Source organism: Phocoena phocoena, chromosome 2 (genome assembly GCF_963924675.1).
Source record: "Phocoena phocoena chromosome 2, mPhoPho1.1, whole genome shotgun sequence".
Lineage (NCBI taxonomy): Eukaryota > Metazoa > Chordata > Mammalia > Artiodactyla > Phocoenidae > Phocoena > Phocoena phocoena.
The window spans coordinates 49319444-49334201 of record NC_089220.1 but is presented as its reverse complement, the minus strand read 5'-3'; the positions used below and the strand labels follow the sequence as shown (position 1 = coordinate 49334201).

Genomic DNA, 14758 nt, shown 5'->3' with positions numbered 1-14758 from the left:
CTGTTTAAAGAAGGTAAAGTTTTAACATTAGTTAACAGTGCAGTTGAGTAAATGAGTTTTAGATCTGTAATACATAGAGTGGTAATACTGTCATAGGTGTTAGAAGGTAGAGTTCTATGGACTCTGGCATTTCTGACCTCAGTGGTTATTAATACCAGCTTCTCTTACCAAACAGAAAGTCTAACAATTAATTCAAAAAACCAGAACTATTAGAAACGGAATGACTTTTTCATATGTAAATGTATGAGAAGATGTACATTTGGTTATAATATAAAGATCAAAACAGCCAGCTAATAATTTCTCAACTTTTAAATATCTGCAATTTACATATAAACTTATACATAATAGTAATTTAAAAATTCATTCAAAACTGGGGTTTTAAGATTCTTGAGTTGTTTTTGTATCACCTTCTTGGTGGCTATTAGAATATTTTTAAAAATTCAAAGCTTGGGAATAATTCAAACAGTGAAATATGTATTTGTTTGCAACTTCCATTATAGTCTATTTAGAAAAACTAATTACAATGAATGGAGATTTTAATTCTGTTGCTGGAAGTTTTACGTTAGGCTTAACTTTAAGCCATTAAAGTTTAAAAAAAAAAACCCCAAAAAACCCCACAAAAAACAACGGTTGAGAGAACATACTGAAATGCTCCATCCATTTCAGTAAAGTGCACAACTATGAGTGTTTATCCTTTGGCTTGGCTATGACCTTAAGGGAGGTGTAGAAGTCAATGGTGCTGGTGTCAGATTCCTGACTATATTACTGAGGCTGGCAATCTTCTCCTCTAGGAGGTAATTTTTCTTCTCTGCTGTTTTTTGTCGCTGTTCAGTTATTTCCAGAGCTTTCAACAATTGGGCATTTTCCACATACAAATCCTTCACCATCTCATCTGCTTTAGTATTCTTGCAGAGCTAGAAACAGAACCAGAAACATCTTGACTCCATTTCTGTAATTCTCTTAAATTTAAGGTCTGACATAGGACAGTTGTTTATAAAGGCAAATGGCTTCTATCAATTATATTCTTTCATTTTACAACACAGCTTTAACATCAGACCTGGCACCAGGGATACAAGTAGAGCAAATCCACTTATTCCAAGCTGTTTCTCTGCATAATATGTTTGTAGAAGTCACTAATAAAAAGAACAAATTGATATTTGAGGGCTCGAAAATGAAGGTATTTTTCAACCTAATAAATTAGGTATTATTTCTTTATTCATTCTCTAAAAATACCAAAATACTTTTATAACTTAAATTTCTGAGGGTGTGAACTGTGTTTAACTGTTATTAACAATAGGTGCTTGAGTTTCCCATTCATAACCACATACAACCTACTGACTGTTATAATACATGAGCCAAATTTTAAAATAAAGAGAGAAGATTTGGCAGTTACTTTTCCTTAACTCTCCCTCTTTGTATAAAACCTTGTCTAGAAGAGATATTCTAATCTTTATAGTTAGAATATACAGTCTTGGTTAGGGCAGGAAAACTTGTCAGCAGCATTAGGATAATTTTATCATTGCTCCTGTTAGTTAATATCTTAATAATCTCCTTTCCCTCATTATACCTTTAACTCCTCATTTTACACCCAGTTTCAGGCAGGTCATCTACAAGTATAGAGGTTTAAGGGAATAAAGAAAAGTAAGGAGTGCCTAATTAATTTACATAATAGCATTTCAAAGGGCAATGATAAAGACTATCACACTGAAGCCCAGAACCTAAGTGACTGGCAAGTTTAACATAATACTAACGTACTTTCTATCGAACTGTTTTTATACAAACTTTCCTCCTTTCCTGCCATTAAAAAACACTTTGATGACTCTTATCTACTACAGGATGAAATTCAAACTCTGTGGCTTAGCACTAAGACCCTCTACTGTCTGCTCTTCCCTATCTCTCATTTCTTTTTCTTCTCCCAGGACAGGATGAACAGTTAATGCCAGTGTTTGTAGATGACCACACCCCATGTTACCCATTTTCTTTATTTTTGAAACTGCTATCTGGCCAAATGCTTGGTACTGTGAACTACACTAGTAGCTGTAGTAAGTGAACTACACTCCATATAGGCAGGATTCTGTTTTGTTCATTGCTGTATTTCTAGTGCTTAGAACAGAACCTGGCATGTAGTAACTATGTGTTGAATAAAGGATTAAAGGATTGAATCAATAAATGTAAATACAGGACTTTCTCTTTCTCTCCATTCTGTGTATTAAGATATAGGGCTGAGGAAAGTTCCTGTCTACCTCTGCATTTAGACTTTCCCTTGGAATTATTCTTGGATTTTATATATCTGAAAAACCAGGTTGGGCAATTTCCACCTTCCCACTCCCGCCACAGTTTGTCTCAATCTCAGATTCCAGAGAAGTTATAAAACTTTCCTAGAAAGTAGTCCTTCTTGTATGTCTCTTCAGTGGATGCACAGATAATTTCTAAGCACTGAGGCCACACCTGCCACCAGCAGGAAAAAAGGATCAGGCCAACTAGTGGTCCTGAATTCAAGAGTCCAGATTCTAATTCAAAACACAACCTTTTGGGGTCTGGCTATAGCCATAAGGTTGTTTTTGAGGCTGTCATAGCTGTTGCAAACAGGAAAACTAAAGTTACACTTATTATCTCCCAATTTTTTACCAATATAAAATTTCTTTTTATTTAAATAGGAATATTTCCTCTCTGGGGAAAAAAAATCTATAAAAATTCAATTTAAATTGAACCTCATTAGAAATGCTTTAGGTCCATGAGAGTCACTGCTAGCAAATATACATTTTTTAAATTGTAGACAAACATATGACTCAAAAGAACTTTGGAAATAAACAATGTAGAATACAGAATTCATATTTTTGAAGTGGTATGGGAAAGAGTGACTCCTAAATTCTTCTAAACATTTATAATAGAATTTGCTTTTATTAGACAACAAAAGTTAACAAGTTAATAGCAATAGAGGAATGTAAAACTGGAGTTAAAGTTGAATATGAGGTGGGTGGGTAGAGATGACCTGGGAGGCTCACTTGTTCTTTGAGCTGATTCACTTTCTCCTGAAGAAGCCTTTTCACCAGTTTCAATTTTTGTTCAACTTCCATCATTCGTTCCTCCATGACAGTTACCAGGTGTTCCTGGTTTCCCTGAAGGAAAGAAAAAAATTTGTATTATCATTTGAAAATCATGCCACACAAAAGCACTAATAGTTAATTTTCCCCATAAAATGCCTAGAGAAAGGACAGCAAATGTTTGCCTTTGAACAGGAAGGGTGGATTTCTGATGAAATGGGAGCTCTGAACACTGCATAGGTTGCACATGTTAGAAAAGTACCCCTATTAGAGAAAGAATCAAAGACAAAAGAAGAATCTTACCTGTGTTACCATCTTCCCCTGAGATAAAGCAAAATTCTTAAAACCCATAATTTAAGATCTGTGTGTACTTATTATAGTAAAATAGGTATCCAAAGTAAATTAAAAGATGGTTCTCAACCTTTCATCTGTGATTTGGGTCTTTGCAATACTGTGGGCATCTCAACAACAAAATAATCAAAAACTGAGTTTATTTAGGATCACCTAACACTTCCAATTAGCTTGCAATATGTGTCTGTTTTTCCTTTGAAATGGCTGATTACTGTGAGGGTGTTAGTGTTCCTAATAGCCTCTTCCTGCTAGTTATTCTGGTTATTGGTTTCCTAATTTGACCTGTCAATGTGAAGCACATATGTGACTTGGAGGATGGGTTTATCATTAGAACAGATTTAAAACTGAAAATCTCCCCATAAAAAAACTCCTAGACAAAACAATAGGGCAGAAACAGGACCCTGGCTTCTCCTTCTCTCCTCATACAACAGTGATGGATTAAGGAGTGTGTGGGTTTTGGAGTGCAGAGTGACCTGCAACAAGATTTAGAGTGCAACTGACGGCCCTTTCTCCCAGTCCACCAAAATGTTCACGTAAAGAATTTCAGGGCTTCCCCGGTAGCGCACTGGTTGAGAGTCCGCCTGCTGATGTAGGGGACACGGGTTCGTGCCCCAGTCCGGGAAGATCCCACATGCCACAGAGCGGCTGGGCCCATGAGCCATGGCCGCTGAGCCTGCGCGTCCAGAGCCTGTGCTCTGCAATGGGAGAGGCCGCAGCAGTGAGAGGCCCGCATACCAAAAAAAAAAAAAAAAAGAATTTCAGATTTTAAAAGGTTCTTCAAATGTTTAAAAAGGTTCTTCAAATGTTTAAGCAAGACTCAGGTATTAGTGGCTGATGGCATAACCTGTCCTTAAAAATATTCCCAAAAAGGTGTCCTTTAAAAAGCACAAAAAGAATGACCAAATGTGAGTGGAAAGCCAACATGTGTTTGTTTGGATATTAAATAATAACATTTATTCAAGCATAAAAGAAACAACTAAGCCATGAGACTAATTTGAAGAGAAAAATTGTAGTAGGCAAAAGACTAATGCAAAATTTCAAGAAACCAGGTCTTAAGAACATCTAAAATCCTATATTTTAAAAGTTATAATTGCTTTTTAAAGTTCAAACATAAATGGAAAATGCCAGATTTCCACTTGCCTTAAAAGGAAAAAAAAAAAAAAGCTAAACCAAAAAAAAAACCCCAGATAATTAATTCAAAGAACACGGGGCATGGCAAAAGAGTGGGGAAAGAGGAAAAACAAAAGCAGTCATATATTTAAAATTTATTTTATTTCATCAAAAATTTCCTTTTTCCTGTCAAAAAAGTATTATACATCTTATATAAAACAGTATAAATAACCCTGATTTTCTTCAAATTTCACATATAAAAGTAGTACCTTTTGTTAAAAATAGTTACAACATATGGAATGAGAAAATATATAGAATATATCCTTTCAAGAATCTCAAGTCCACACTCTTTAAATTGTATAAATAATTACGTGTAACAAGCTGAAATTTGTGAATTTGATTCACAAAATCTGTCATTTCTACATAAATAGGAAACATAATACTGCAAAGGCTTAACAACAACAACGATAATAATAAACTTGAAAGAGCACTTGATTCCAAAACATTTCTCAGCTTATGTCTCTGTTTGTGTGGTGTGTGTGGGTGTGTGCATCTGAGTATCTGCCATGGTAAGAAATGCCAGCAATAACCGCCCAGTGTTCACAGGTGCCCAATCCTTCTGTAGGAATCTGCATGCACTGCTCGCTGCTCCGGTAGCAAGGCCTAGAGAAAGAAGGCAAGTGGTACACTTCACCCTGATGTCAAGATTATGTTTTTGGGGGGAGTCTAAATTCACACATTTATAATGCAAACAGTTTTTAAAAGCAAACATCAATACCACATATGCAAGCGAAGCAACACAAGGCAGAAGAAATCACATCACTCCACACACACAGACAACGTGCAGATTCTAATAGCTTTCTATGTTCTTAAAATTAGTGTCAGCTTAGTTACCAGAAACAGGAGAGCCTGCCATGGCATTCTAGTGAGAGCAATAAGCAGTCCACCCTGCCATCTGGAGAAATTCTTTCTTTCTTTTTTTTAAGTACAAAAGTCTTAACAAATTTTGTCTATCTAATCCTCAAATAATTGAAGTAAAAGGATTAAACACTGGTGGGTGGGTTGGGAAGAGCATGTTTTGAAAATAGTGTATATGAAAGAGCAATGAGTAGGATCTTAGTCTAATCATTTGGTTTAAAATGTCCATTAAAAACTGAGGTCACTCAGTTTTTAATGAAGAGTTGAAGCATCTGTCCAACACCCACCATCACAATTTTAATTCTGGAACTAAATTTTAGTATTTGGAAATTGAGTGTAGGAAGCTTCCAAAAACATGGATTTTAAGCCTTTGTTAGAAAGAATAGATGACAGAAGTACATCATGCAAAAGCACAGATATATACTAGTAGGAGAAGAAGACCAAGTTGTTACAATGTATAATTATGGTGCTAATGTGACTTTGCCAAGCCAGGGTGAGGGGATTACAGAAAGAGAGGTGGGAAATTCCTTGTCAAACGTCAACTGAAAAGCAAGGTATTTGAAAACAGAAGAAGAGCATCCAACCTAGAACAAACTAATTTAGAATTCTACAAACTAAGGAGTAGTTTTAATTTTATTCCTAATTCTGAATAAATGGGCAAGACCAAAGAGTCAAGAGACTTCTGAAAGAGGAGAATCATGAATGAAGCACTAAAGAGAAATAACTATTTGAAAACCTAGGTAATATAAGATTGTGTCTGGTAGTGAGCTGGGATAATGCTAATTCAAAGGAAAGGGGAAGAAGATCTTTATTTTCTTAAAAATAGAGTTTTTCAAACTAGATCATTAAAAAAATAAGTTAAATGAACTATGTCAACTAAAAAAGTCACTGATGACACATTTTACTTTATTAGTTGAGAAAAGTCCCCATTTGTGAATTCCATGGAACTCAGCAGGCTATACTCCTCTGGTACAAGAAAACCCAGGATGCTTTGTTAGTAATACATATCCTAGAGTTGCACTTGAATTCTGTCATATCTTTGGCATTAGACAAGAATGTTAGGTCAATTGTGCAATATGCTCACGTGATCCTGAGACTTCATCATCGATTACAAATGTGCAAAGGAGACCCAGAACACTTAATTACCTAGCTTAGAAGCTGAGAGCTCAAAAGCAGCACTGCAAAAAACCAAAACCAAAACAGCACTGCAGTTCTGTGGATTTGTAATTCAGGTAAGGTGTAACTGTCTGACAAAAGATTTAGGTTCTTCATCCCCACATGTGAACTGGTGTAACTTTCAAATAAGCAGGTAAAATTAAATTAGGTGATCTGAGTTTACTATTAGAAAAAGATCCTCATACCTGTGGTGTGTTGATTTCAGAAGTCCTGTTTTCAAGTTCCTCCTGCAGGCACTGGTTTATCCTTTCTGGCTGTAGCAGCTGATATTGAAGCTGCAGAAATTGCTCCCTGGGAACCATTGGACAGGCTTGCTGCTGGAGCAGCTGCAGATCCCAAGCATGAGGGGATGGGCTAAGCATCACAGTGGACCTCAGGTGCTGCATCTAGAGGATAAGGGCAAAGCCCTGGTCAGCTGCAGTGCCTTCAATCAGAGAGTTGCCCTTGAAAGTGGCAAGCAGAGAGTAATGAAGTCTATGAATTCATTAATGGCCTCTCAGACTCACTGGTAACTTGAAAACAGGCAGCACATGATCCTGAGTAAGAATAAAGCATCATTTTGCTTAGGAGATAATACATTTAATGCATAAGCAGGCCTTAAAAGTTTTAGACTTAAACTGTACTTCCTCATTCTTAAGTGACTATAAGACATGAGGTACATGATGTACATATGTCTGAATTCTCCTTTTTTCTTCTTACACTAGAACATTTAATTATCCCTCTTTTTTAAAAAAAAAAAAACGGTTGGAATAGGCAAAGGGGAGAATGAGGTTATGCTTTAGAGTTTTGCCACTTACCACTCATAAAGATTCTTAAGAGTGAATGTTCAATGACTAACTACATTTTTTCCAAGTTAGCAATCTGTTTTCAAGATTCTCATCTTGCATCTCAAATTATTTTAACCTATCTTAGTTTATCAGACAGGCAATTCCGGGGCATAAGGTGATACCCCAGAACATCTGGGAATTGAAGTACATGGAATGAAAGTATTTATTCAAGACAGTGAGGAAATGGTATGTGTATCGCAAGCCAAAGTTGGGGCGAGGGAAAGGAGAAGGCACTGCATTTGGCTAGTGAAGCATGCCACTTCACATCTGTCAACACATTCAGCAGACACAGAGCTCAATGGAAGACATGCAACAAATATGACCAAGTACTAAACTCAAGAAGAAGCACCCCCAGGCATGTGAGAAGGGAAAAAGGCCCTCTAAGACACATCTATAATTAAATGTTATCATGAAACTTCAGAGCCACTATCCATTTCCTTAAATCTAAATTTCTGAGGTGGGGTGTTACCCATTTTGAAATATTTCTAGTTATAGATTTAGAAAACCCACCACTTTATTTTTTTTTATTTTTTTATTTTTTTCACTTTATTTTTAAGAATAAAGAATATGGAGAATTATGATCCCCTGATTTTATATCAGTGGGATGATTTTCTTCACACACGTCTTCAAATACTAAGGAAAATCCTGATGTAAACGTAAACAGATATATTCCAAAATTAAAGCAAAATGAAAATGAATATTGGCTCTTACCTTAAGTACTTATTAACTGTCATAGTGGTAGAAATGATTACATGAACAAGGAGTTTAATGAGATGTCTCCATGCCATGAAATTCATTGAAAGAATGTTCTACCTTCACACACTATCTCAGGCAGAGAACTGCACCCTTCTCTGCTAGTTCCAACCACAGAGTTCTAGGTACAGGTTAGCCACAGATAAAACAAAAACAAAAGAGAATTCAGGAGTTATACAAAGAGGAAGAAAATATGAGTTATAAAGAGAAAGAACAGTACAAATTGGGTATATTATATACCTGACCACATGTGCTCTAGTCAGTAGGAACTTAGAAAGAACCAACATTTACATTTCTCTGTATATAAATTTTACAGATATTAAAATGTCTCACAGCTCTAATTCTGCAGCCACTTCCTCATCTATTGCAATTTGGTTGGTTTACGAGCTTGCTACCTTTACCTCCACCCATCCCAATATAATAATTCAGAAGATTTCAAGTCCACTATGGAATGGACCTGATGTTAAACACCTTGCCATGTGGAGATGCAGAATATAAACTATAAAACATTTTTGTTGTTCAAGTGTCTGAACTGTTGGCTAAGAGGTACACAACAGACTTTAAGAATTGCTAATAGTCTATAACCCTGTTTTTGAGTGATCAAAATGAATTGCTTATAGAACCCTGCCTCATACAGTTGGAAAAAACCCTGGAGTGGGAGGCAGATTCTTCCATATTCTTGTCTAGTGATTTGGGATCTTTAATTACCCTGGGGTAGAGCTATGTATTATGTTACATCAGTGACTTTCAAACTGGCATATAGGGATGAGGAGAAACCCCTTCCCCCAAGGGGGTGCATACATCAGATTGAATCACCTAGAAAGCTTTTCCTAAATTTCTTGATCCCAAAGATTCTGATGTAGGAACATCTCCCTGCCTACTTACTGCCTCTCCCCCAAACCCGATGAGAATCAATGCCAGAGTGAGAGGCATGTACCTATCCCTCAGGTCAGGTGGGCACAAAAAATGGTGTGAAAACCACTGTTCATCCTCAAATTTGGCCTAATCTATAGATATCATAACATAAATAAAAATCCAATTTACAGGTCTGGTGGGAAGGTGGAATGAAGTGTTACTGGTGAATGGTTAGTGTTCCTGTTTGGGGTGATGAAGAAGTTTTGGAAGTAGTGGTGATGGTTGTAGAACATTGTGAAAGTAATTAATGCCACTGAATGCCACTTAACAAAATTTGTCATTTTAACCATTTATATCTATCTATCTATATACTTAGCACAAATTTTAAAATAATGTAATATACCCAAACCACTGAATTAGACACTTTAAATGAATGAATTGTGTAGTGTGTGAATTACATTTAATAAAGCTGCTGAATTTATATGTCTGTACAGAATTCATAGCTCAGTCTTATTTCTAATGAAACTTTAATTAGAATAGTGTATGAGATGTTCTTTTCAGTGTTCCAATTAAAAATTCATGCTTTTTCTTTTTCCAGCTCCAGTGCCAAGAACACTCAATTTCCCTCATCCATTAGCAAATATTTACTACTAGATCAGGGAGAAGAGTAATGAGGGGAAATTGCTTATGATGATTAATCATGTAAAGTAGGATTGGGAGAGAAGGGGGCTTCTGAGGCCAGAGAGAATGGTGGGAGAAGAACTGGCCTGTTGGCAGAGCATTTGGAGAGAATCTGACAGTGATTAAGTATACCCTGTTACTTTTCAATCAGGTACCAGACATGTCACACTTAGCTTCAGATATCTTATTCATTAGAGTATATAATTATTTCATCAGAAAAGCATATCTACATCTAAACACAGCCTGCAGCCCAAGGTTTTAAACACATTTATTATACGCTGTCAGAGAAATAAAAAATGGTTTGGATTTCACTCTTTATAGTTTCACTAATCTCCCTATTAGTGGATAAATCAGAGAACATAAAATTGACAGAAACCTTAGCGGTCATTTAAATGTCAATGTGATATGTTTGCCCATATTTCATATATAAAAACCGAGCATCTACTGAAACTTACCTTTGCATGTATCCAGCTTCATGAAAGAAAATATTTACATATCTCTCTTCCTTCCTATAATTCTGGCTTAAAAATATTTGTATACATAGTACTTTTTAAGAGCACAGAAAGACCTTTTCTGCCCAGGCCTCTATACCTTATATAAATTTTACAGGTCATTAAATGTTGGATTAATTAATATTTTCATTACCCAAAGCAAAGTATCTCAATGAAATTTTTACTTATTAAGGAGGATTTTACATAAGTTGTTTTACATCCTATAATTGTGCCTGGTATTCAGAAAGCAATCTATTAGACTGGAAACTCAATGTCCAAGCTGACAGGTTTTACAAATCCACTTGTATATTTATCAGATGTACCTCTCCCAAGGCAGTGTGCTGAGTTACAAATACAGTAATGAACAACAGCAGCCCTTGAAAATTAAACCTCTGAATGCTAATGCTCTTAAATTCCCTGCATGCATTTCCCAACTGAACAGGTTGTTACAGAGCAATCACATCTATAAAACACTACACTGTGGGAGGTATCAGGAAACTGTTAAAACCACAGCAATGGCGAGAGAGCTCTGAGCCTCTTGGTCAGTACTGAACAGAGTCCCTGCCACTTGAATTTGTTGAGGTACAGGTCCTTGCATTTTAGGATAGTCAACGTTATTCCTTCCTCTGTGAAGCAGTATATATTCCTATGGCTGTATAATTAGGAAAAATATCTATCAGACTTGGTAAGACAGACCAAAGAATCCAGCTTGGCAATGTACTTAGATTTTCACTGTTTTCATAATAGGAATTTAATGCTATGCTAGTCTCTCTCAACAAATGGCTCATTCATGGATTAAAATATTCTTCATAGCTAAGGCCATTTGCTTAAAAACTTACCTCCATTAGCTGCTCATCCAGTTTTACTTGTTTCTTTTTCAGGCCTTCATTTTCCAAATGAATTGTTTCTAATTCTCGTTCAAGGGAATTCATCTGACTAACCTGTTAAAAAACAAAAAACTCCCTTAAAACCAAAAACAAAACACTTGAGTTGCTCTATTTTATTTTGACGAATTTATGCTAGTCACAAATCTCAACTCTTGGAAGAAAACTGAGTTCATTCATCAAGGGAAAACAACAAACAATATAATTCAGTGTACTGATTATATTTAGGTAGTCTAGTTTTAATCACCACTCCTCACATAGAACAGATTCCAAAGGCAGGTAGCTTTCAAACTTCAGTGCCACTCACTGTAAGAAGCACATCTTCTCTTGCAACCCAGTACAAACACCCACACCCACGTGTGTGTGTGTGTGTGTATGAATATATATACGTAATCAGTTATAAGTATATATCACTAAGAGAAAACTTTCATGAAATTATCCTTACCATGAGCCATGCACTCTGATATTTTCTAGTATAGTTTAATAATTTAAAATGCTGCTATTTAACTAGATTGATTTCATGATCCTCTACTATGGATCTGCAGTAGGGAAAAACATGTCTTAAGGCAAAGTTTAAAGGTTTAGAACTGAGAATACATAAAACCTGATTTAACTCCTTTCTCAATTTTAAAGAAGACATTTGAAGATTTTATGAGTATCCTTTTTTGGAATTCTCTTTATTACAGAATCTTATGAGAATCTAATGAGCTAGAGGACACTGGGACTCAGAATATTGCTAAGTAGAAAACATATGACACTATTCTAGAGTGCTGATTTTTGTTTCTATCAAAAAGAACTGAGGAGGGGGCTTCCCTGGTGGTGCAGTGGTTGAGAGTCCGCCTGCCGATGCAGGGGACACGGGTTCGTGCCCCGGTCCGGGAAGATCCCACATGCCGTGGAGCGGCTGGGCCCGTGAGCCATGGCCGCTGAGCCTGCGCATCCGGAGCCTGTGCTCCACAACGGGAGAGGCCACAACAGTGAAAGGCCCTCGTACCGCAAAAAAAAAAAAAAAAAAAAAAACTGAGGAGGGTAGCAAGAATTGTTAAATGGAACTAAGTGTAATCTTTCTAAGTCCATTTAAATTCACCGTTATTTTAAAACCTATCATTAGACTTTTCCTTTGGTAAGCAGCTAGATGAAACTTTCTGAAAAGTTTACTTGAATGTACCTAAACTTAAATGACATTTCAGCTTTAGAGCACAACCAGTCTCTTTACTGCCAATGGTCGTAACTTTCACAAACTTAAAAAAATTTTTTGGAAATATTTATAACAAAAGGAAATGACTGTTCATCATTCTTCCCAGATTTTTAAACAAACCATAATTTTCAGAAGAGGAAGGTAACACAGGCATACCTTGTTTTATTGCACTTCGCTTTTATTGTGCTTCACAGATACGGAGTTTTTTACGAATTGAAGGTCTGTGGTAACCCTGTGTGGAGCAAGTCTATTGGTGCCATTTTTCCAATAGCATTTGCTCACTTTGTGTCTCTGTGTCACATTTTCATAATTCTCACAATATTTCAAACTTTTTTGTTGTTATATTTGTTATGGTCATCTGTGATTAGTGATCTTCAATGTTACTACTACAACTTGCTGAAGACGATGGTTATTAGCATTTTTAGCAATAAATATTTTTAAGTTAAAATATATACATTGTTTTTTTTAGATATAATGCTATTGCACACTTAACAGACTACAGTATAGTGGAAACAATTTTATAGGCACTGGGAAACCAAAAAATTTGTGTGACTCACTTTATTGTGGTGGTCTGGAACTGAACCCAGAATATCTCCAAGGTGTGCCTGTAGTGAAAACTCTGAGTTTAGTTTAGAAAAAGAAAGGAAAACAAGTAACAACAAGAACTCCCACGGTAACACTGGCCTAGAACTCTAACTTCATGGAACCAAGAATAGAAAACAAACTGAGTCATGCTACAGAGGTTTAACCACGTAGTAGCCAGCCTCCAAGAGGGTGCCCAGTGATCCCTGTCTTCTGGTATTCAAACCCTTGCCTCGTCCCCTCCCTACTACACCAGGATTAGTCTGTGTGACCAATAGAATACAGCAGAAATGATTGTGTGTGACTTCTGGGATTAGCAAATAAAACATACTACAGCTTCCATCTTGGTCTTTTGGGGCCTCTCTCTCTTGGATCATTCATTGCCAAATCCTGAGAAAAGGCCCAGGTGGTGAGGAGCTGAGCCTCTGGCAATCAGCTAGCAAAGAACAGAAGCCTCCTCCTAACAGTTATATGAATACATTTGGAACGGATTCTCTAGTACCAGTGAAGCCTTCGGATAAATGCAGTCTCAGCTGATATCTGGACTGCAGTCTCAGGAAAGACCCTAAGCCAAAACCACTCAGTTAAGTTGCTTCCAAATCCCCGACCCACAGAAACTGAGACAATAAATGTTTGTTGTTTTAATTTATTGCACAGCAATAGTTAACTAATACAGACCATATTAAGATGTTCCTAATATTCAGGCTATATATGTTTTACTAACTTAGAGGAGCTTATGATACTAATGAAGATAATTAACCACCTTCTTTATAAAAACTTAAATTGCTCCTTTCTAGCGGTCACTCAATCCAAAAGAACGATGATACTGTTTTGACAAGATTACAAAAGCATAGATATAAGGAAGAACCAAAATATGCCATTGTAATCATTTCCTGGAAGCATGCAGGGGAAGAAACATACACTTAGGGATGCATCATAGTCAGAACACAGCCACTTGGTATTAACTCTCAAAAACTCACCTTCCTATTAGTAGGAGATCGTTCCTTTTGAAACTGTTCACACTCTCTCTTTAAGCTCAACTTTTCCTGCTCTGTGGGCTTCACAGTACCTGATGAGTTTGGATGTTTTTGGAGCTTAGGAGGAAGAAGGTTGGATTCCAGTTGACGGACCTAACAAGAACCAGTATAAGAGGAAGAAATGCTAATACAACCACCCAGCCAGGAAAAACAAAAAGCGAACATAAGGAAAGTTTGTATTCAGTGCTTGGGTTTTGTTGTATTAAGAAAACTTTTTCCAGTCAAGTCTGCCAATTCTTGAAGCTTATTACATTTTTGGATTTCAAAAGATCCTTTCTAGGTAAATCTATTTTTAGTCTGATGCAACCCTGAGGATCAGAGAAGGACAAAGGGACTTCTGGCTCAGCCAGACAACTGGGAGTCAATAATGTGACGTGGCTGCCAAAAAGACATAGTCTGCAGGCACCTTTGCTCTGACATGAGTATAACTGTTAGGAGTGAAGGGGGTGACAGTCCCATTGACTTTGTATTGGACTGTTCACACCTGAAACAATGCATTTACATCAACTAAGTTCCACGAGGACAGCGACCATGTTTTTAGTCTGTTCAACACTGCAACTTCAGTGAGAGCAGAGTTTCTGGCACATGGCAGGTGTTCTAAATGAATATCTGTGACTCCTAAGAGAGTTCCTCCTCAAAAGAGGTATTTAAGCATAGGTTAAACATAGTTGGTCAACTACTTAGCAGAGGTAAAGAATTTAAACATCAGCTTAGTGATGAAAAAGATGACCTTTAAAGACCATTCTAGCCTTGAAATGCTAAGTCTTTTAAAAGGGGCACCTTTTCTCTTACAAGAGGTTAGACCAACAAGAACTGAGTTTAGTTTTGCCATTTTTATACTACCAGTCTTG

General features: G+C 36.6%; 1 protein-coding gene across 2 annotated transcripts in view; it reads right to left on the bottom strand.

Annotated features, from left to right (window-relative positions):
• Window positions 1-704: 704 nt before the first annotated feature.
• NIN (ninein) overlaps window positions 705-14758 on the bottom strand; it is a 94353-nt gene continuing 80299 nt past the window's right edge. Inside the window, exons 25-29 of one of the 2 annotated variants that reach the window (XM_065872978.1) lie at window positions 13851-14000; window positions 11046-11147; window positions 6785-6985; window positions 3006-3119; window positions 705-914 (exon numbers count right to left, since the gene is read on the bottom strand). In XM_065872978.1, the coding sequence (XP_065729050.1) occupies window positions 705-914; window positions 3006-3119; window positions 6785-6985; window positions 11046-11147; window positions 13851-14000 (777 nt within the window). Of the gene's footprint in view, window positions 915-3005; window positions 3120-5105; window positions 5169-6784; window positions 6986-11045; window positions 11148-13850; window positions 14001-14758 lie in introns of those variants that run through there. The other variant, XM_065872979.1, reaches the window with a different exon arrangement.